This window comes from Octopus bimaculoides, chromosome 6 (assembly GCF_001194135.2).
Source record: "Octopus bimaculoides isolate UCB-OBI-ISO-001 chromosome 6, ASM119413v2, whole genome shotgun sequence".
Taxonomy (NCBI): Eukaryota; Metazoa; Mollusca; class Cephalopoda; order Octopoda; family Octopodidae; genus Octopus; species Octopus bimaculoides.
This window is the reverse complement of record NC_068986.1, coordinates 77,232,770-77,254,719: the sequence shown is the minus strand read 5'-3', so window position 1 is coordinate 77,254,719 and position 21,950 is coordinate 77,232,770. Positions and strand designations below refer to the sequence as shown.

Below are 21,950 nucleotides of genomic sequence, written 5' to 3'. Positions count from 1 at the left end.
ATTGAGGACAGGGACATGTAGTCCTACACTACTAATAAATGCTACATTTTTGATGATTGACATAAAACTAAGTTCAATGAAATCTAAAATTGCTCATGAATGTTGTCTTGGTATAAAATATTTCTGAAAAGTCAGAAAATATATTTCCAGCTTTAAAATGCAAACTATTTCTTCTATTTTGAAAAAAAAAAAAAAAGAAAGTGTATGTTTGTGTACATGAACAACACTTGGAACAAAATGAATTTCTGTTATTACTCAGCTTTCATTAACAATAATTTCTTCTGAGTCCTCTGATTATTTTGCAAAAAAAAAAATGCAGTTGAATCTCCCAACTCTACCCGGTTTTAAGCTTTTGTTCTCTGCTTGAGGTCAGCTTGATTTATGGAATGTATTCCCAAATACATAAACATATGTGCATGTGTCAAAAGACAGAGAAAAGAATATTGTAACAATTTATACTGCTTTAGTTAAAGAATCTTTGTCTCACTGTTCTGTCCAAAAATAAAATCAAGCTAAAACAAAGTGCAGGTAAATCTGAAATACAATATATATTTTACAATATGTTTGATACTGTCATCATTATTTTTTTAAAGAAAGAGAAAAAAACAAAACAACAAAATCTATGATTAAGATTTAAAATTCTTCATTTTCATAAAATCTTCATTATTAAATATGGTACATCACCCATGACAATTATATACAAAAATATAGAGAAACGATGAAGATTTTTTTCAAAATAACACCCACTCACATTCGCTATGCTAAAGTACTTGATTACATGTGCAAATTTAGATGCACAACATCAAGATATTTCTCTAGCTCAAAGTTTTATCCAGTAGAAGAGGAAAACAAACACTAATCTTACACTAATTCCCTCAGTTTTGGGAGAAGGCTGCTATTCAGGATATTCAACAAGTTTCTTTTTAAAATAAAAAAAAACATCACTGTAATCAATCTGAATTCACCAGGTTGGTGTACTCAAAGTCTTAAGTAGATCAGTAATTAGCTGACTGGAAAAAAAAATCAGAAAAGAGACATTTACTCTACAATAATGATATTATATATATATATATATATATATATATATATATCCAGTAAATGCCAGCTGTTGTTATCACATTGCTCTTACCAGTATAGAGGAATACAGTTCACCAATCTAAAGTTGTGTTGTTTACTAGATGGTAGTTAATATTTTCTACACAAGCAAAGCAGTTTACTTGTTGTTGTGTAACAATACTGCTTATACCAATAAGTGGTAGAGTTTATCAGTTGGTATCTAACCAGAATGCAATGCCACTAAGGCGTGGTAACATTTACTAGCTGCTATCTAATTACACTTTCACAATACTAGAAAAATTAAAAACAAGTTTTAAAAAAAATGTGTCTGGAAATGTCAAAAGTTTTTGCTAATTCTTCACATGTACACTTTACCTTATACACAAGTAAACAACACTCTCACTTCACACACAAGTACATAACAACATTCTTGCTTCATGCACAGAACCACAGCCTTTCTCTATAATAAAATTTCTCAAATATAAAAAGAACAAAAATTTCTAATTCACAAAAATGTAAGCATGAAATTGGTGATTCAGTAAATTGTTCATCCAGCCAGTATTTCACCTTTACAGTATTTTTTAGGTGACACATATGTATAATAAATAAACTGTTGGTCCCCCAAACCAGCATGTTGGTGCACCATTTTTATCTTTTTTTTTTAGTAGAATAACAAAAGAGTATCTGTATATTCAAGCAGTTGCTTTTTAAATTCATTTTCAAAATCTTCAGATTTTTCTACATTTTATGCAAGAAATTTAGCACATATATTTTAGCTGATAAAATGTTAGCATTTTTGTAGAAAATTTCGCATTTGAAATGTAACAATACTATACTATAAATTAATAAATAAATTACCTTATATTTGAGAAATATTGGATTAAATAGAATAAAGTTTAAATAATATAAAAGGCAATAATCTTTGAGATGATACAGAAAGCCAGAAGTATATATTATATACACTTGTTTCAATAATCATGCCTTTTTGCTGTGCTTACAATGTGAAGCCTGGTGGAATCAAACTGTTGTGGATATTCCCTTCACATTTATTTAAAAATATTTTTCACTGTTGCTTTGTCAGATGTGCATGCACATACATACAGTTAAAGTGTTATTTCAACTGACTTTAATTTTCCATCCCACTGACTGGCAACTGGCTTGTTTTAATATGACAATGAGATCTGTGTACCCAGTGGGAAGACAATGTTTCTGGCTAACTCACTGATATTAACCTCAGTTTATGCTGAACATAGCTAATTGCTTAAGCAGATATAATAGGATTTAACTATTATTGAAGGAAAGGGTATGAATTAGAAAGACACACAGCAGTAAATGGTGCCTTGTAATGTAGAGTAAAAGATATATAGTAGAAAATAAATCAGTGTCTGTATGGAGTGAGTTCAGCAATGTGATTGTCTGCAGCATTACCTTAATGTTTAACGGCAATCAATATAATGATGAGAATGATAATGATAATTGAAAGAACAGTTATTATTAGCATTTTTCTGCTCTTCTTTTGATGTGTCTCAGCCTTCTTTAGTTGTACCAAACCTTTTTCCACCTGAACATTGGCCATTTCTACATTGTAGTCAATACGATCTAATATAGTACCCTGAAATAAGAAACAAACAAACATGAATCAGAAATTCAGACATGACAGTAATGCAAAACAGAAATGACATCTTGTATGACTGTCAGTAATATGACCCCCCCCCCCCCAAAAAAAAGAAAAACATTGCAATGGTATACAATTAACAGTTAATGAGCCTTGATAGTTCATAACATCAGGTTCTAATCTTACCACATTTACACTGCATTAAACAAAGAACTGCAAAGCTGCATAGTTAAGTCACCATTCAAGTTTGACTTGACATTTAGTCATTCCCCACTAGATTATAGAAATGTTTCATTAGAATTCACTGAAGCTTTTCCACAACATTTTCATATAGAATTTTTTTTTTGTGTTATGAATTTAATAGGTTTTATCATTTTTTTAATTCAGACATTTGTTCTGCATTCTTGGAATATTTCTTTTTAACTTGCCTAACACTGAAGATTGATAGCAAAAGCCATAGAGAGAAGTGAATACCTTACACAAGCACACAAGACCATTAGAATAAAACAGAGCCCTTAATAGAATATCTTAAGCAATCAATTATTATTCTGATTACAATAAATATCAAGCTATAAAAAAAGTGGAATTTAACTGACCTGATCCACTATCATAGTGGATAAATCTTTGAAAATTTCATTCAAGTCTTGGATGGATGAGACAATTTTGATGATTTCGTTCTCTCTTTGTTGGATTAAAACACTGTTGTCTTCAACAAGCTGCTTCTGGGCACTTGTGAAACTCTACAAATATTGACATTATATTAAATGAGAAGGTAATTTAATATTTAAAAAAATGATGAAGTTTTAAGGAGTTACAAACATTACATAATTTTCGACTTGTTCCAATTTATTTTTTATCCAAATATTTAAGAAGCATTTTAATGACAATATATATCAACCTGTTAATTGTTAATGCACTCATTGTTCTGCATTTATTAAGATTGCACTAAGAAACAAGAACAGAAGTCATTAAGATATTGTTTTTACCAGCTGAAGATATTGTTTTTACATATCACAACCTTGGACCATCAGTGTACTTTTTATAGACATCCATTCCACATTCTTACTATTATCACCTCTACCCTCGTTCACCATAATTATTATCATTGTTCACCCTCACTCTTATTTTACCCATCTCTCTCTACACTTGAAATCCTTAACCCTACCCTTCATGTCTCATATCATTTATCCCTTCAGTAATTTCCTAACTACTGTTCCATTCTGCAGCAGTAAATAATTAAATTAGAATCTAACTAAAATCCATATCATATCCACCCTCCTCAAGCTTTTCCCTATTGACAGACACTCATCATTTTTATCATCATTCCTCCCATTCATATTTAGCATTGACCACCTCCACCTCAGGTTTATATTGCTCTCTCTCTCTCTCACTCCACACTCAACCCTGTGGATTCTCCTCTTTTTCATTCACCTTCTTGGACAAGTTACCTTGAGGGTACAGTCTGATAATTCATCACCACTATATTCACTTCTCTTTCTGGTACTACTCCAGACACCACTCCCACCCATGTAAAGTATGAGCTGTCCATGACCCCCACCCCTACAACAAATCTGTCCTTTCTCCTCCCATCATAATTTCTCCTCTCAACATCTTGCATAAAGCAGCCATTCTAGCTCCTAATCTTCCTTCCAAGTAACAGGACTTTTTAGTCTTGTGAACTTTGATTTTATCTAGCAAATAATCACTGAATCTTGATATCATATAGGTGTGAATTCAATACTAATGTACAGTATATATAATATATATAAAATATTTTTGTTTCTTAAAATGATTTTAAATTATATTTATAATAAGTAATCTGATCTAACCAGGTCTAAGCTACATTTCCTGCTTTTCCAGGTGAGGGTTGGTGACAGGAACTGCATATGGCCATAGAAAATCTGCTTTAACAAATTCCATCTGACCCATATGAGAATGTAAAAAGTGGATGTTAAGCAATGATGATGATGATGTATTACTGTCTGTTAAGCCGTCAATCAGAATAGACCATTTATATTTGCATTACCTATAAATGAAGATGTCAACAGACCACTTTTATGTAAAAAAAAAAAAAAAATCATGACTCATCAAAATAAGTATAACTGAAATATATGAGAGTTTCTTACCTTATCATAAATCTCTTCCTCTAGTAACAGATCATCATTAAAAAGGCCAGAATCAGCATTGATATTGGCATCAAAGTACTGCTGAGATCGGTCCTCTCTCATCTTTAGCCCTGCCATTTGTGAAAATATGATAATTACTAGTGTAACATAGTTGCAGCAAAACATTCAACAGGTATTTGTGTGTGTGTGTGTGTGTGTGTGTGTGTGTGTGTGTGTGTGTGTGTGTGTGTGTGTGTGTGTGTGTGTGTGTGTGTGTGTGTGTGTGTGTGTGTGTGTGTGTGTGTGTATGTGTGTGTGTGTGTGTATGTATGTATGTGTAACTGTTTTTGAGTTCTCTTATCTTGATATCATATGATAACTGTAAACAAGCGTCACTGTAATACAAAAATTGTCTGGCTATGGGAAAATACTTAATTGCTTGGAGACAAGTGAGGGCCAACAATAGAAAGGGCATCTAACTGTAGAAAAACCTGCCTTAGCAAGTTCCTTGCAAGCATGGAAAAGTGGACATTAAACGATGAAAATGATATATAACTGTGCAGAAGCCATCACATACCTGTAATTCAAAGGTCCAGTCATGTCACCTGATTGACCCTGATTTTACTTGAGAATTAAATTAAGGGTACACGTGTCTGTGGAGTACTCAGCCACTTTTCATGTTAATTCCATGAAAAGGTCATTCAGTTGATTGAATAATTGGCTATTAACGTGCTAATTCTGAACAGAAGAGTGCATAAAACACATGCACATACATACACACAGACACACATACACATGCACACACACACACACACTCATACATTCCATTTTTGGCATAGTTTTTATGGCTGGAAGCCCTTCCTCTTATTGTCTACTATTTTATAGATATTTTTTGTTGCATCAGCACCAAAGGAACTGGTTTGTTCCTAGCAAGCTTAAAGAGTGTTCTCTAGTCTATAATATCTCTGTTCATATAGAAACGTTGTAGGTTAGAGGCATCAGATGCAGCTATCTCTGGTGCCTCATACACATGAGGCACAGAGCAGTTGTTTCATCCTTGACAAGACTATAGTCCTCTCTTGTGTTGTTTGTGTTAATTTGTCCCTGTCTTTTCCCATAAGTGGATGTATGGAAAGGATAGTTTCTATCACTTGTATCACCATATGCTGTTATCACATGGTGTAGTGGAGAAAAAGAAAGAGTGACAGGAAAAAATACCCGGAGTGAGAGAGTGATAGAAGAGAGAGTAAAAGAATTGGGCCTGAATAAAAGGAGAAAGAAGAAAGGGTAATGCAGGAGAGAGAATGTGTGTTAGGAGAGTCAGAGTGAAAAGAGTAGGTGGGAGATAGAGGGAAAGTAATGAAGAGAGTGTAAAATAGGAGAAAGATAGGATGAAAAGAACAGAGATAGCAGAGAGGCCAAGAAAGAGCAATAAAAGTGAGGCAGGTTGATAAAAGAGAGAGTAATAGGAGAGAAAGAGAGAGGTGTGTCCCTCTCTCTCATGTAGTTTTAAAAAAATCAGCAAAAGCCCTCTATTAAGAGATTTTAAAACATGAAAGAAAAATAGTAAGCAATTTCAATGCCACATTTAATAACTGGAGTACACACAGACAGACATACTCACAGACACACATGCATACTGGCCATGCTTTCTCATGAAAAAATGTAAATAAATATGAAATGTAAATAAATAAAGAACGAGAGAAAGAAAACAAACTTACGCTGCAAATATGACGACTGACACCTTTTAAAGTTGGTTGACATTTCTTGAATAGTTCTGGCTAAAGAAGAAACAATATTTTTGCACAGTTTAATCTCTTGTGGTGTTCCACTTTTACTGCGCCGGCTAATTTGATGAATCAGATTCTGACAATGAGTGAAAATCTGCAAATTAGGAAAAAAAAAAGTTTAAAAATGTATAGAGCTGATAGAAACACACACTATATTTAATAAACTGCCTACAGAATCCTCTTTATCTGACATTTCAGTTGAGGTCTTTCACATGTTCATAATCTTGTTATTTAACTACAGGTTAGCACTGATCAAGCAGTTCTATGACCAAAGTGTTTCAGCCATGACCATCCCGTTTTCTTTCCAAACACTGTTTCTAGAACTGTATAATTCAAATGGCTCTATTTTTCCTAAGGTGGTTAGTTGTTGTTTGAAGGAAATTTGTTTGCATTATCTAACAGGTGGAGTGGCTACTTAGAGGCTCACTCCAAAGAAACTGTGATTTAATTTTGAATTAGGTAAGAAGCCAATGTTTGCCAATGAGATATAGTCTTTTGAATCAGCCATAGTATATCCTAGTTCTTATTTCAATGATTTTGAAAGAAAACTTGCATTAGAAGTAGAACCCAGAGTACAAAACAATAAAATTGAATACTGTAAAGCAATTAGTCAGGTGATTGACTGCTTTTGTTAAATTCCTGTCATTTGATCATTAAATATCAAGAAGAAAAAAATGGCTTAATTTTTAGTCCAATGTAATTACAGCTCACAAACCTCACTATATAATACAAGGGAGCCTCTACATGGTAGCCTGATGTAATAGAAATAGCAACCAAATCTCCTTTGTATCACACCCTACTGTTTAAAACAAGAAAAGGATGCATTAGGTAATGTAGTGCAGTATGCCTCCCTAAAAGAGTGGGATGATCACAACTGAAATGCTTTTAATCATAAGTTTGCTTAATTGGGACTAAACAACAACTCCCTTTCCTGAAATAGTCTCATCTACTTTTGTCACCAACATCAGTGTGAGTCTCTCTTGCTACAACTGCTTTGCTTCTTCATACTTACTAGCTCTCCCATTTTTCATTCCATTTTTAAACTCTATGTAGAGATTACTTTGGACTCAAACCAAGAATTTAGAACTGATTCAGTGCTGTCGCCACTGCTATCATTATCATTTAACATCCATCTTCCGTGCTGACAAGGGTTGAACAATTTGACAGGATCTTGCAAGTGCTGTGTCAAGCTCCAATGCTTGCTTTGTCATGGTTTCAATGGTTGGATGCTCTACCAAATGCCAATCAGTTTACAGTGTATTGGGTGCATTTTTTGTAGCATTGGAAGTAGTGAGATCACCATTTTTTGGCTCTGATTGAGCAGGTCTTTGATTAAAAGCATTCCAGTAACAATTATCATAGCTAGTTTTTCAGGAATAATGTTTTTCAGGATTATATCATCTATGACTTTTTTTTTAAAGCTGGTTAGGGTGTGATTTGAGAGATTTTGGTTGCTATTTCTAGTAGGTCATGTGACTACAAAAAGATCATGTATGCGTATGTATGCATGTGTTTACATGTATGTAGTGTGTACACATGATTCCCTGTTAGGGAAATGATTAACAACCATATAAACAATTAGGTTAGATAAGAAGTAAATATAGCAACATGAAGACTGGGAAAATCAAAAAACAGACCTGGGTGATTTCCTGCGTTTGGATTTGTATGACATGCTCCTCATCAATACTGTCATCCATGGTGGGTAGGTTCAAGTGTCTGACCTGAAGAACTGTCAGTTCCTTCACTACAATAGAAAACAGAAAAGGTGAAGGTGAAATCTCTACTTTAGAACATTCTGAGCCACAGATATCAGTCAACAAATAAAAGAAGTCTTAAAGATACAGTAAGTAAAATAAATAATTTTGGAAATATTTCTAGATTCAATTATGATGCATATTTGAAACCAAAGAGTTACATGAATTAAAATTTCTGCTGGAAGCCAGAGATCAACGTTGTTGTCATTGTCTTCCTCCTCCTCCTGTTCACCAATGTCCATCTTCCATGCTGCTATGGATTGGATTCCACATGATCTGGCTAGCACTAGTAACATGCAAGACACAACCCCTACACAGAGTGGGGGTACAGTATTGAGGGAAGTGGCATTGTGCCAGGTGTAGAAAAGAGGGACAGGAACAGGTGTCTTGCTGTAGAGGAGATACGTGGATAGCTCAGCAGGAAAGAGAGAAAGGATGGTGGAGATGAGATATCAGAGTGTACCCTCAAAGTACAAGAAGTGGATAAAGAAAGAATAAGAAAAGATAGGGCAGAGAATCAAGGATGGCTGATGAGTAGGTAGGTGGGACGAGGTGAAATGTTGGGAGACAGAAGTGTACATAAGGGTGGATATAGTTAGTTACAAAAAAAAGGGGTGTCAATAGTAAAGATGAGAGGGCATTCAGGTGAAATAGGAGTTCAATGGATATACAGTGATAAGGGATGACATTGAGAGTGTGGGATGGGTGGCAAGGGGGTAGTTCCAAGAAGAGGAATTATTGCTAACACAAAAAAGAAGGCATATGTATAGTTCAGCTCTCATATAACTACAGCAGTTGAGCAATAGTACTGTAGTCAGAGAGGTGAGAGTGGGATGAATGTCACAAAGATGATGATTCTTGTATGAATTTTTATTTCAAGCTATAAATATGTCACAAACAAATTCTCTCAGGGAATGTCAGAGTTAACTAAATCTTCTATGTTTACTGTGCCTATAAGGCACAGCAAGATGCAAGGTCCTTTTTAGGCTGTTAATGAGAAGGCCATATACATGTATGATCAGCAGACTAAGTGGCTAAAAAGAGACTTGCTGGTGCAAGTATAAAAAGTCTCTTTAACTTCCAGACTATTTACCATCATGCTGTGTTCTCATTCTGCATTTTATTTTATTGTGATTGCAATTTCTGCTCTTTATGGCTATGTTGGGGAGGTGTGTAATTACCAGAGGGATGATGAAAAACATGAAGATTATATATACAACTTTGTTAAAAAAAGAGCTTTCATTTAATAAGCACAGAAACATTGCTATTGAGGTACAAGATTCTACTGAATAAATTAGTGAAGCTTAAATGGACTATTCAGGTTAGAAACAATATTTATTTTTGCAAATTATTCAACAGCATACATACAATAATTTATTGACTTTGATGTAATATTTGTAATGTAGTGTTGTAAGTCAATAAATTACCTTTCAACAGACTTTACCTAATAAAAATACATGAATGATAAAAAAAATAATAAAGATAATTCCACATGGGCAAAATACCAATAACTTAAACTAATGGCAAAAAAATTACACAAATGGATATGAATATAACAACACAGAAGCTAAAAGTAGTATAGGTAGCTGGTAGAACTGATTCAAAGAAGAAACTTAAGAGAGACAAGTTATACAAGTGAACACATCATCTGATTCTAAAACAATATAGCTTCTCTTTTTAATCACAACGTATGTCATCAATGTTTGGACTTACTTTTTTGTTTAATCCGAGATATTTCATATTGTACTTCTTCAACACCATCAACCCTGATGAATGAGAAATTTAAAATAATTGATAATTTGAAGTGGGAGATAGCATCCATAATCTAGTATGATAGAAAGAAATAATTAGATGTATTTAGATAAGACTGGTTCAATTAATATTTAATTTGTATAATTTTCAGTAAGAAATTAGATGGTAAATTTAAGTTAAAAGGTTATTCTGAAGAAACGTTTTGAGAAAAAACATGGAGTACAGATATGAAACTGTGGTATTTAACTATTTCCAAAAAATTAATAGAGGAGGCCAGGTAAAAATATGTAATGCTCTATATGTAACAGAAAAGATGGAATCTGACTTGACTGAAATTTCAACAGAATTACTCAAAACAATTTCTCTAAACAAGTATTGATATAAATATAAGGTATGATTCTTCATGTTACCTGAACATTCTTGATCTGATGGAAATTAGTGTTTATTTATTGCTAAAAGCATGAAGAGCAAAGAAATCATAAGAAATTCCCAGGTAAGCTGTAACTAGTCAAACTTGTGACAGAGAGAAAACAGTTAAATATTTGGCAGCAGTTTAAAGATGTATCCTAGTTTTGACTCTTTATCTTAATACAAAACTATTTCATTTTAGCATTTACTAAAACTCACCAATTAGTTTCAACAACTGATTTATCAGTTTGAGGCCTCTGTAATTGTCTCCTAGTGCACCTCTTTCATCTTTGATGTTGTTGATGCTATGCCAGTCAGCAATGATAGCACCTTCCAACAATACTCGATTTACTAAGAAAGTAACTACTATAATATTAGTTGATAGCTTTAACATTTCAGCAACTAAACCTGAACTTGCTGTTTTCTAAATCTTCATATCCTTAAAGCCTTACTAATTATAATGAAGTTAGCCTCAGAAGCTGGTCTGTTTGTTAGTCCAATACGGAGTAGCCTTACTCTACATTCAACATTCTTTTGTAATCCCTTTTATATTTCCACTTTAACTCTTCATTCAACAACCTCTTATTGTAGCACTTTCCATATCTATTTTCACAATCACTGAAAGTAAGTTTACTACCTTCATTGCAAATACATTTTTCCCTACTGACATTCTGATTTATATGATAACTCTGCTTTGGAATTTTGGAACAGTTCATGCTTCTCAATTTCATGTCATAGAACTTTAGTAAACCTCTTACTCTTAGCTTCTATCCTAGTTAAATATATCTGACATATTGTGCTTTGTCAAGCTTTCTTCCAGAAATGTCAGTTTGCCTCTAGCATAGCAAGGATTGTCAGATACAGGGGTAAAAGTATTTTCTGGTATGAAAATCTGGAGAAAATTTTGTGTCTCTTCACACTTGACCCAGGAGTTAATTGCTCTCCTCCTTTCCTTTTGCTATGCCTTGCACATAGTTCTTATAACACAATATTGCCTACTGCCTGATTGGGCCCTTACTACATTCACAAAATTGGTTAATGGCTTGCAGTGGGCTATCTAGTATTTGCAACCAGCTCTCATCTGTGTCATGGTTCTCTTTTTCCTCCTCTCCTATCAAAATATAGAACACTTACTGCTGTTTGGAAGTTACACCTAACAGAGTTTAAATGAATTTTAAATTCAGATTGAATGTATTTTGAATGGAAAAACTGGATAGAAGGGTGGCAGAAACAAAAAAATATATCTTAGTTTAACCAAACCAAAAGGAGAAAGTCTTTAAACATATAACTATGTATATATCACTACTTCATTTAATTGATTCTAATAGATGGAGAAGTACTAATTCTGCCTTTTAATTTCCACTTCAATGGGGAGAAAACATTGAGTACTAAAGAGCAAGCCTTTACAGAGACTGTAAAGGAAACAAGTGGAGTAGCTATGAAGCAACCTTATTGCAAATATTCTGATTCTATCTAAGCTAAGAGTGGATATCTATTGGATGCTGAGACCTAAACATACTTTGATTGTTACAGAAGAGACTGCTATTCACAAAACCATGCAAAAAGTAAATAGCAGAAGATTGAGTGACTTATTGATTATCTAATGACCAACTATTTATGATTTTCAATACAAGCATTGGAGATCTGTATTTTCAGAAATACTGCTATATGTACATCTTTCAGAAAAGATAAGAGTAGCATTGATTTTAGAATTTTTTTAAAAATAACTACTAGAGAACCTATTTGCTGGGTAGTTTTCTGTTAATCATAATACACACATACACAAATTTCTGGTTGCAGGTAGAAATTGCATTTCAGTCATTTCAGAAGCTCTTCATCTTCCTCCATGAGCATTATGAGGTTTCTATTTTATATAAAAGTGTCTACATTTTTAGAACTGAAATTGGTTTATATATCCTTCTTCTCTTACTTGGTCCTTAAATCTCATTCTGAATTTTTAAATTTTTATCATTTATGATACAAAATATAATAATATATAAATTTTGGTAAATTTGGATTCCCCTGTACCCTTAATGCCCATTTAGATCTCATTGTGACATCTTTTGTTTTCTATTTAAGGCCCCTTTAAACTGATAATCTACAACATATGTGGGAAATTCTGTCTGTAGGTGTGTTTGTGGAGTTGTTAGCTAATTCCTCCTACATCAGTTTATCGATTTTGATGCAACTTGACACATGAGCAAAACTCATGTCTGGAAACCTCATGGCATACTCAGATTGTTGAAAAAAAATCGATAATAGCCTCCCTGGAAGGGATCCTTATATATATCTAATATATTTTATTTTAAAACCCAAGGGAAATAACCCATTCGCCCTGGAAGGGATCCTTATATATAGCCAAGGGAAATAACCCATTTAGTTTCCTAAATTATTTGGTAAAAATGAAATTGAGTATGCTTATTTCTTAGTATTTGAACTGTTAGTTATTTTTGCAATTTATCCAGTACAACCCTTGAACAGGTAAATAGTATTTTCCTAAACAATAGATCCACTTATTTCAGTTAGTGACTTATTCACGAATATACCAACACTAGTGTCCCTGAGGATAATATTCTCTGGGAACGCACAAAAGCCCTTTTCAGAGTTATTTACTTTGAATTGTTATTATCTTACATCTGATTAGCCTGTTATTACATAACATGCTTCACAATTTTAGTATACATACCTTCTAAATATTTCCTCTTATGTTCTATATACTCTGGGAATGCATTAAAACCCTTTTCGGGGCTACTTTATTTGAATTCTTACTATCGGGTAACTAATTCTATGTTATTACATAACTGACTTCACAATTTGGGTATTTCTAGCTTATTGGGATTTCCTAAAAACAAGATCCTGTGTAAGACAGTTCGGTATTCTCTGTAAATGCACAAAACCCGTTTTAAAGGCTACATACTTTGTATTGTTATTATTGGATTAGCGAAACAATTATGAGAACGGAACCAAGGGATAAGCCCCACTTTCCCGGGAATTACCGTGGTGTACGTGGTGTACGTCAGCTAGTTATAAAATAGTTTGTCACCCCTACCCCACCTTTTTCTGGACACATACCATTATCTTTGACATTTTCTGAGACATGTTCTTTTATGTAGTCATAGCAAATTTATAGTCACAGTAAAAAAATGGGTAGGGAACTGTACCTGACATAAAATAATTTATCACCAGCAGCTAGAACTTAACTGTCAATTCCCAGTGGTTGTAATTCTAAGTGGATGTAGAATACTAGCTGCATTAGAACTGTTGGTTGTGATAAGGAGAAAGATATATGTAGCTATATTATCATCCCTTGAACCCCTTCGTTATGCTCTTCTGCCACTACAAATTATAGTTGTGATATTTTCTCCCAAAGTTCATTCTGCTACAATAATAGCAACAAGCATGTAATTCCTTTATTCCCTAGTTCTAAAAATTTGCTAAGAACAAAGAACTTACAATGGAGTGTCCTGTACGTTAAAAAAACTACATGGTCTTATGCATCTGAGGAAGGTGGTGTTTTACAAATTGATGTAATGCTTACATTCATAGATTAAATGGAGCTGCCTGAAATGACTATTGCACTAATACCTGGACATACTTGTTAATTATTAGTTTTCTTCACCTAACTTTGAGCTGTGCAGATAACACTGGTACCTCACCAGAATCTTTATATATATGCACGTATACACATCTTTTGATTGTCTCCCATGAACACTTCTAAAGGCTTAACATCATCCCCACCCCTACTTAGGGTTTATCTCCTACGTAGGGTAGTGATCATGTAGAGCATAAAAATGATGATGCAGTGTATGCAGGTTGAAGGCTATTGTTTGTATATGAATTCTGCCAAATGTGAGCTTTTTTTTTCAGGTACATGATGCTGCTGTCCCCCATCCCAGGGTCACACAGGCCCACACCTCCCACACCATCAGGGTTGGCACACTCAATGTGGGCACACTGAAAAGTAGGTCTGGTGAGATTGTTGAGATGCTTGAACAGAGATATGTAGATCTGTGCTGCATCCAAGAAGTAAGGTGGAGAGGAGGTTTCGCAAGGTTCCTCATAGGCCAAGAACATAGGTACAAGATTTTCTGGGCTGGGAACACTGATGGGGTCGGGGAGTATATTTCTTGCGGAGAAATGGGTTGATAAGGTAATCGAGGTAGTAAGAGTCTGCGATAGAATATTTAAGCTACACCACTACCAATGATAACAACAGTCGCAGCCAAACTGGCAATAACACCAACAATAAAAATTAAAACACAAACAAAACAACCACAGTAAAAACATAAAAAAAGCAACAAAAACAACAGTAACATTACAAAATACAAAATAAATAAATAAATAACACTGCTGAAAATAGAAACAACAGTGAGTTGATGAGGGTCATAGAAGAAAGGGCACAAAAAAAAAATACAAAGGAAGTGACTTTGAGGAGCTCATCTCCCAAGACACAGCTGAAAAGACAGATTCGGAAAGAACTTTACATTAATATGCCAGACTTGTCCAAGAGCTTTCAGAAGATGTCTGGCAGCTAGCAGCAGAACAGTAAGTGGCAGTGTTGCTGAAGAAACATGCAACTGAGGGGAACATTAATATTTTTGACTCACAATTTCTGTTGAATGCAGAGTTTAAGATTTTGACCAAGGTGCTAAGAAAGAAGTTGGTGTTGGTCATTAGTTGTATGGTCAGAAAGTGCAAACTTGTGCGATTGTGTGATCTACCCATGGCAACCATAACCATGCAATACATCATAAAGGGAATGGATAACCAACTTGGCTGTGGTAGGCTTAGAGCAGTTTGGATTCATCAAAAGCTTTTGATAGGGGTCAAGTGTCACTACATGGTAACTGCCCCCTAAGTTTCATTTTCAGTGGCATTCTGCTTGGTCAGATTATATGGTCACCAATCAGAACTGTTTCAAACCATATGCCCGGTCCATCAAAAATGTCTTCCCACATCTCTTTTGTATGCACAAACTCAGGAGTAACTGTTGCAGAAATTGTAGGAGTTGAGGAGTATTTAATTTAGACTGGAATACAGAAGAGCAGTGTCAGGATATGTAGATGATGCTACAGTATCAGACATCTTGGAGGTTGATACAGTGACAGGAGCAAAAACTTATTGAAATGTCAGTGGGCTTGCAGCTTGGCATCAGGAGAGGCAAGCCCATGCTGTTGCCAGTGTCAAAGAGTGTTGGCCCAATGAACTGGTAAAGTTGCGAGAAGTTTGGTGTAGTTCTGACATCTAGTGGGATAGAAAATGGGACTAGGTTATGAATAGTGTGGCTAGTCTTCCCAGAAATGGGCTAAGAAGAAACTATCCCTGAAAAGTAGGGTAAAGGTCATGAGTGTATACATCATCTCTGTCATATATTGCCACCTGATCATCATTCTTTGACTCAGTTTTCATATGACCAGAGTGGGGCATCTTTTCTTTTACATCTTGTGGAAGGGATGTCTTTCACTGGCCAAGCAGTCCATCTAATGCCAACATCTAATGTCATGGCTAATACAGACATGTGCCGATGCTACAGCACTAGCAGAGTGCGCTGGACAATGAACAGATGTGGTCATCTTTTGTAAGGTCTGTTTTCCCTCAGCTTGTCTCTTTGACAGGGCTGAAGTCATGGGTCAAATGAAGACCAAGATCTGACATCTGAAACGTCACCAATTGCTCCAGCTCTCAGCCAATTGGGGAATGTAGCTAGTGGAACTTCTATGTTAGCTTGCTGTATGGAACTATTGGAAAGACAATGAGATTCTTGGGAAAACTGAGCATTGTTGAGAAACAACTGGTTGGTCTGTTGCAGAGAACTTTGAACCCAAAAATTATAGATAACTATCAGAAATCCCTCAACTGGCAGTGCTACTAGGGGCATTAATGATTTGAGATAAACTCTACAAGCATAGATGTGCTGTCAGTTGGTCATGTCTGAGATGTGTACTGTGTCACATTTCATCAACCTTAAAAGGATGAAAGGTAAAGTTGACCACAGTGAAATTTGAACTCAGAACATAAAGAGCCAGAAAAAATGTCACAAAACATTTTGTCTAATGTGCTAACAATTCTGCCAACTTATTGCCTTAATAATAATTCTTTCTACTATAGGTACAAAACCTAAAATTTTGTGGAAAGGGGGATAATCAATAATATCAAACCCAGTGTCAACTGGTACTTATTTTATTGACTGTGAAAGGATGAAAGGCAAAGTCAACCTTGGTGGAATTTGAACTCAGAACATAAAGCTGGAAGAAATGCTGCTAAGCATTTTGTCAGGCATGCTAATGATTCTTCCAGTTTACCAACCTATTTTCATTGTTATTATTACTATTAATAATAACAATCCTTTCTACTAATGACACAAAGCCTGAAATTTTGGGGGAAGGGATTAGTCAATTACATCAACTCCAGTGTTTCGTTGGTACTTAATTTATTGACCCTGAAAGGATGAAAGGCAAAGTTGATCTCAGTGGAATTTGAACTCACAACATGAAGATGAACGAAATACCACTATGCATTTCACTTGGCATGCTAACAATTCTGACAGCTAGCTGCCCTAGTAATGATAATAATAATAATAATAATAATAATAATAATAATAATAATAATCTGAGATATGTCTTTCATATATCTGTGCTAAAACACTGATTTAATTGTATGAAAAATATATAATGACTTCTTATATAGCCAAACAGCCACACATTTGTGAAGACAGAGCAGTCAATTTAATCAGCTCATGCCCCCAGTAATTGACTGGTGCTTATTTAGTCAATCTGAGTAGAAGGAAATGTAAAGTCAAATCCAGTGCAACTTTAACTCAGAATGTAAATCACCATCATCATCATCATTGTAGCATATAAATATTGCAAGGCAGTTCTGTCATCACTCTACCAATTCTATCACCCAGAGCGGAAAATAATAAGTTATAACATAGCATGGGAAATAATAATCATAATATAGGTGTAAGACCACACATTCTGCAAGAGAGAACAGTTGATTAAATTGACTCCATATATAAGTGGCACTTATTTTATTGACCTTGGAAAGATGAGAAACAAGTATGACCTTGCTAAGATTTGAATATCAAACACAAATTAAATACTGTAGGGCATTATGTTGTTTAATATTCTACTTTTTCTGATATCCTTTCCTAATAATAACATTCTAAAGTTACACATTTGGGAAACCAACCACAATACTGGTCTGATACATATATACAAACTTTCTTTTAACAGTTTAGTCCAAAAACCTATGATTATTTACAGAGACGATTATAGTAGCAATAGAATAAGTAGGGACAGCATGCCAATGGGTAGAGTATGGCTGTGAGTGATCTTATGCCAATCAGTCAAGTGGCTATTCTCTAGCCACAGTCTAAGATCTTTGTGTCATCCTCAGAAAAGAGAGTTGCTCTGAATTGTTGCAACTTGATTAAATCTGCTATAAGTACTCAACAAAGGCAAGTGGTGGTGTTAAATTGGCCAAGAGATTAGGCCAGAAAGGAAAGAAACCACAACAAACAGGTTGCTGCAGTAGGAAGCAGGCATCATCACATCAAGCTATCTAGTCATCTTCATTATAGAGACTTGGTTAAATGTTTTCAACAGACAGAGTGGACTAAAAGTACTCAGGCAGTGATGTTAAACTAAACAATGAGTTAAGTCTTTGAAAAGATGATTAAGGTGCATGGCTCAGTGGTTAGAGTGTCAAGCTTACAATCATGATGTAGTGAGTTTGATTCTCAGACTGGGCTCTATGTTGTGTTCTTGAGCAAGACACTTTATTTTGCGTTGTTCCAATTCACTCAGCTGTAGAAATGAATTGTGACATCACTGGTACCAAGCTGTATTGGCTTTTGCTTTTCCCTTGGATAACATCGGTGGTGTGGAGAGGGGAGGCTAGTATGCATGGGTGACTGCTAGTCTTCTATAAATAACCTTGCCCAGACTTGTGCCTCGGAGGGGAATTTTCTAGGTGCATCTCATGGTCCTTCATGACTGAAGGGGGCCTTTACCCTATTATTAAGGCAATGAATTGACAGAATAGCAACGGTACAGTATCGAATACCTTGCAGTATTTATTATGCACAGAGTTCAAATCCATCTGAAGCAAACACTGCCTTTCATTTCAGGATTGATAAAGTACCAAACATGTAACTGGGTTGGTTAAACCAACTCTCCCACCAACAAATTTCTGGCCTTGTGTCTATGTTTGATATTAAATGGGATGGGTGGATTGGCAGAATTGTTAGAATGTTGGGCAATCTTATGGTATTTATCTTAGCTGATATCTTCCGAGTCCAAATTCCACTGAAGTGAACTTTCCTTGGATCTATTTTAAAACGGGGGCCACATTTTTCATTAATGTTTTACGTAGTGTTTTTGGTACGGAAAGACTTTCAAACTTCGTATACTTATCTATTTTGTGTTATAGAACAGAAAAATATTTTTGGATTCGAATTTATTTCATGTAAAAAATTGTCTTATTTCGATAATTTCAAACAAACACTGACAAGTATTCAGTTGTTTACATTTACTCCTTTGGCTGATTAAGCGGTGTAAAGCGTATTTAATCTCCATACTTTCGTTTTATTTGCTTTTTTCATTTTAAATTTGCTTTAACCCTAACCTTAACCCTAGGGTTAGGGTTAATTGTTTCAGAATCGTTTGTTTATGTAGTCGGCACTTAATGTATATCGGCTGAATGGACGTCAGTGATTGGTTGAAATTACAGAAATATGACAACTTTAACATGGAATAACTTATGGATTTCTTTTTTTTTTAAGAAGACTAAGAGAAAAAGATATTTTATATGACACATTCTACCAGTGTTCCAAGTTTCAAAGTGTTTCATTAATGAAAAATGTGGCCCCCGTTTTACAAAAGATCCCTTTCCTTTAATCCTTTTGTGTTTGTACAAGTCAAATACTAGATTGACAGTATTGAATAATCCACTCCCTCAAATTTCAGACCTTTTGTCTTGTGGGGTCGACTTTGCCTTTCATCCTTTCAGGGCTGATAAAAATAAGTACCAGTTGAAAATTGGGGGAGAGGGGGTAACCAACTGACTCCACTCCCCTCAAAATTGCTGGCCTTATGCGAAAATCAGAAAAACTTATTATTAGAGCTGATAGAATCATTAGAGCATTGGAAAATATGCCTTTCAGTATTTGTTCCAGTTCTTTACATTAAAAGTTCAAATTCTGCTTTGCTTCTCATCTTTTGAGGGTCAATAAAATTGAGTATCAGTCAAGTACTCAGGTCAATGGTATCAACTAATCTCCTCTCCTTAAAGTTACTGGTCTTATGCCTAAATCAGAAACTATTACTATTATCATTATTTAGGGGAAAGATTGGCAGAATCTTTTGTTGGATATTTGCTCCAGCTCTACATTTTCTGCCATTCATTACTCTTGTAATAATGTTATCTAACATAGGCAAAAGTTCTCAAAACTGTGAAATTATACTGACCTCAATTCTTGACTAATAGTTTATTTTATTGACCCTGGAAGGACAAAAGGCATTACTGATGTCAATAAGATTTGAACTCAGAAAGTAAAGAGCTTTAACTATTATACCACAAGGTCCAGCACTCTATCAATTCTCTATATAATAATGATTTATAACAGACACAATGTGACAAATTTGCGAGGAAGAGTATACAGTGAGCCAATATTTGATTACTACTAAATTTTATTGGCCCTGGAAGGATGAAAGACAAATATTCACACTGGCAGATTTTGAGCAGTAATAGCAATATTACTGATTTCTGTATCTTTGATTGACCTAATAATAGCCACAGACACACACACAAAAAGATAGATATGTTTACCATACTGGAGGCAGTCGTGCTGCCTTAGTGCTGTTGAGACCCAACTCCAAATCCATTTGGGAATTGGCCACAAGGGCCATTCGGTCATCAGCAACCTGTAAAAAGACATTTTCAAATATTAAAAATAATTAACAGGAACAAAAGATGAAGAACAGGATAGAGAGGTGATTGGGAAATAAAAAGAGAGAAAATGGATGAGAATAGAGAAATGGAATGAAAACAAAATGTAGAGAAGGGGAGGGAGGAAAGAAAAGAGAGAGAGAGAGACAGGATATTTTTCATTCAAAGCAAGGAAACATTTTCTAACATGCTCTCATCTACATGCATGTAAAAAAAAAACAATTAAAATTCTCAAAATTTTTATAAGTACTAGGCCTCACAATCTCTGATGTTCTCACATGGCAATACTACCAATGTTACTTGAAAGAGAGTGTATGCAGCTTGATACAAAGAAAGGACAAATTGCAGTATTTAATAAAATTAATATCACCATAAAATTTCAGAGCTTGTATAACACCAAATGAAGGAAGAAGGATTAAATAAAATCTATTTTGTCTACTTATAAATGAAAAAGAGGTAGCAATAAATTTTATTAATATTTGGAGAAGGGGACTGGGAATTGCCAGATGGGTGACAATTGACCAAGACTATCAGAAAAACTAAGGTTCTTCTTTAGGGCCACAAAATATTTCATCCTTGATCAGTTGTTATTTTCTACAAAGCTCACATAAGATATCCACTGGAGTCTTGTTCACATTTAACAAGTAGTGAACCATCACAAACACAAACATCCAATACTGCACCCCCAAATAAGGTCATCAACTAATTGACAATGAATCTCTCATCAATAATACTCTTCAATGACTGGTTCAAGAGGCACAGCTTCATCTCTGCCTGTTACTCTATTACTGCAGCCTCTGTTTTTCTGAAATAGCTATCTGCTAAACTATCTCCAACAAATATCATCTTACTCTCCTACTCCTCCAGTCAACTTTACTCAGATCCAGCACCAAAAATTTTAGCCAGTCCTTTCTCCCCAGGACTACAATGCACTGGAATTTGCAATTGTTCAAACAGGACATGAACAATATAAACTTCATTATATTTAGAAGACCTTCAAAAATTGAAGACACTGTTTTCTTTTTTCTTGACTAATGACTTGTTCTACCTTCATTGCCATCATACACAAGAGCACTCTTCAATGTTTCAATTGTTACTAACACAGATCATCACCAGTTGCCTTGGCTTCTGGATTTCACACTAAATACAGAGTCTGAAGTTAAATAGACTTCCCCAAATCCATGGAGTTTAAGTTTGATATATTAAGCGAAATTGTGATGGCATCTGTGCCCAGCATCACCTTCCTGGCACTTGTAAAGACATTCAAGCAAGATCATTGCCAGTGCCGCTGGACTGGCTCCTGTGCAGGTGGCACGTAAAATACACCATTTTGAGCATGGCCGTTGCCAGTACCGCCTGACTGGCCTTCGTGCCAGTGGCACGTAAAAGCACCCACTACACTCTCGGAGTGGTTGGCATTAGGAAGGACATCCAGCTGTAGAAACTCTGCCAGATCAGATTGGAGCCTGGTGCAGCCATCTGGTTCATCAGTCCTCAGTCAAATCGTTCAACCCATGCT

At 34.9% G+C, this 21,950-nt stretch overlaps 1 protein-coding gene across 1 annotated transcript in view; it reads right to left on the bottom strand.

The window, feature by feature from the left end:
* Positions 1–626: 626 nt before the first annotated feature.
* Positions 627–21,950, bottom strand: part of LOC106884338 (syntaxin-16) — a 27,716-nt gene continuing 6,392 nt past the window's right edge. Inside the window, exons 2-8 of the mRNA XM_014935676.2 lie at positions 20,312–20,406; positions 10,034–10,086; positions 8,204–8,310; positions 6,498–6,660; positions 4,798–4,907; positions 3,268–3,411; positions 627–2,668 (exon numbers count right to left, since the gene is read on the bottom strand). Of these exons, the coding sequence (XP_014791162.1) occupies positions 2,486–2,668; positions 3,268–3,411; positions 4,798–4,907; positions 6,498–6,660; positions 8,204–8,310; positions 10,034–10,086; positions 20,312–20,406 (855 nt within the window). The 3' untranslated portion in view covers positions 627–2,485. The remainder of the gene's footprint in view (positions 2,669–3,267; positions 3,412–4,797; positions 4,908–6,497; positions 6,661–8,203; positions 8,311–10,033; positions 10,087–20,311; positions 20,407–21,950) is intronic.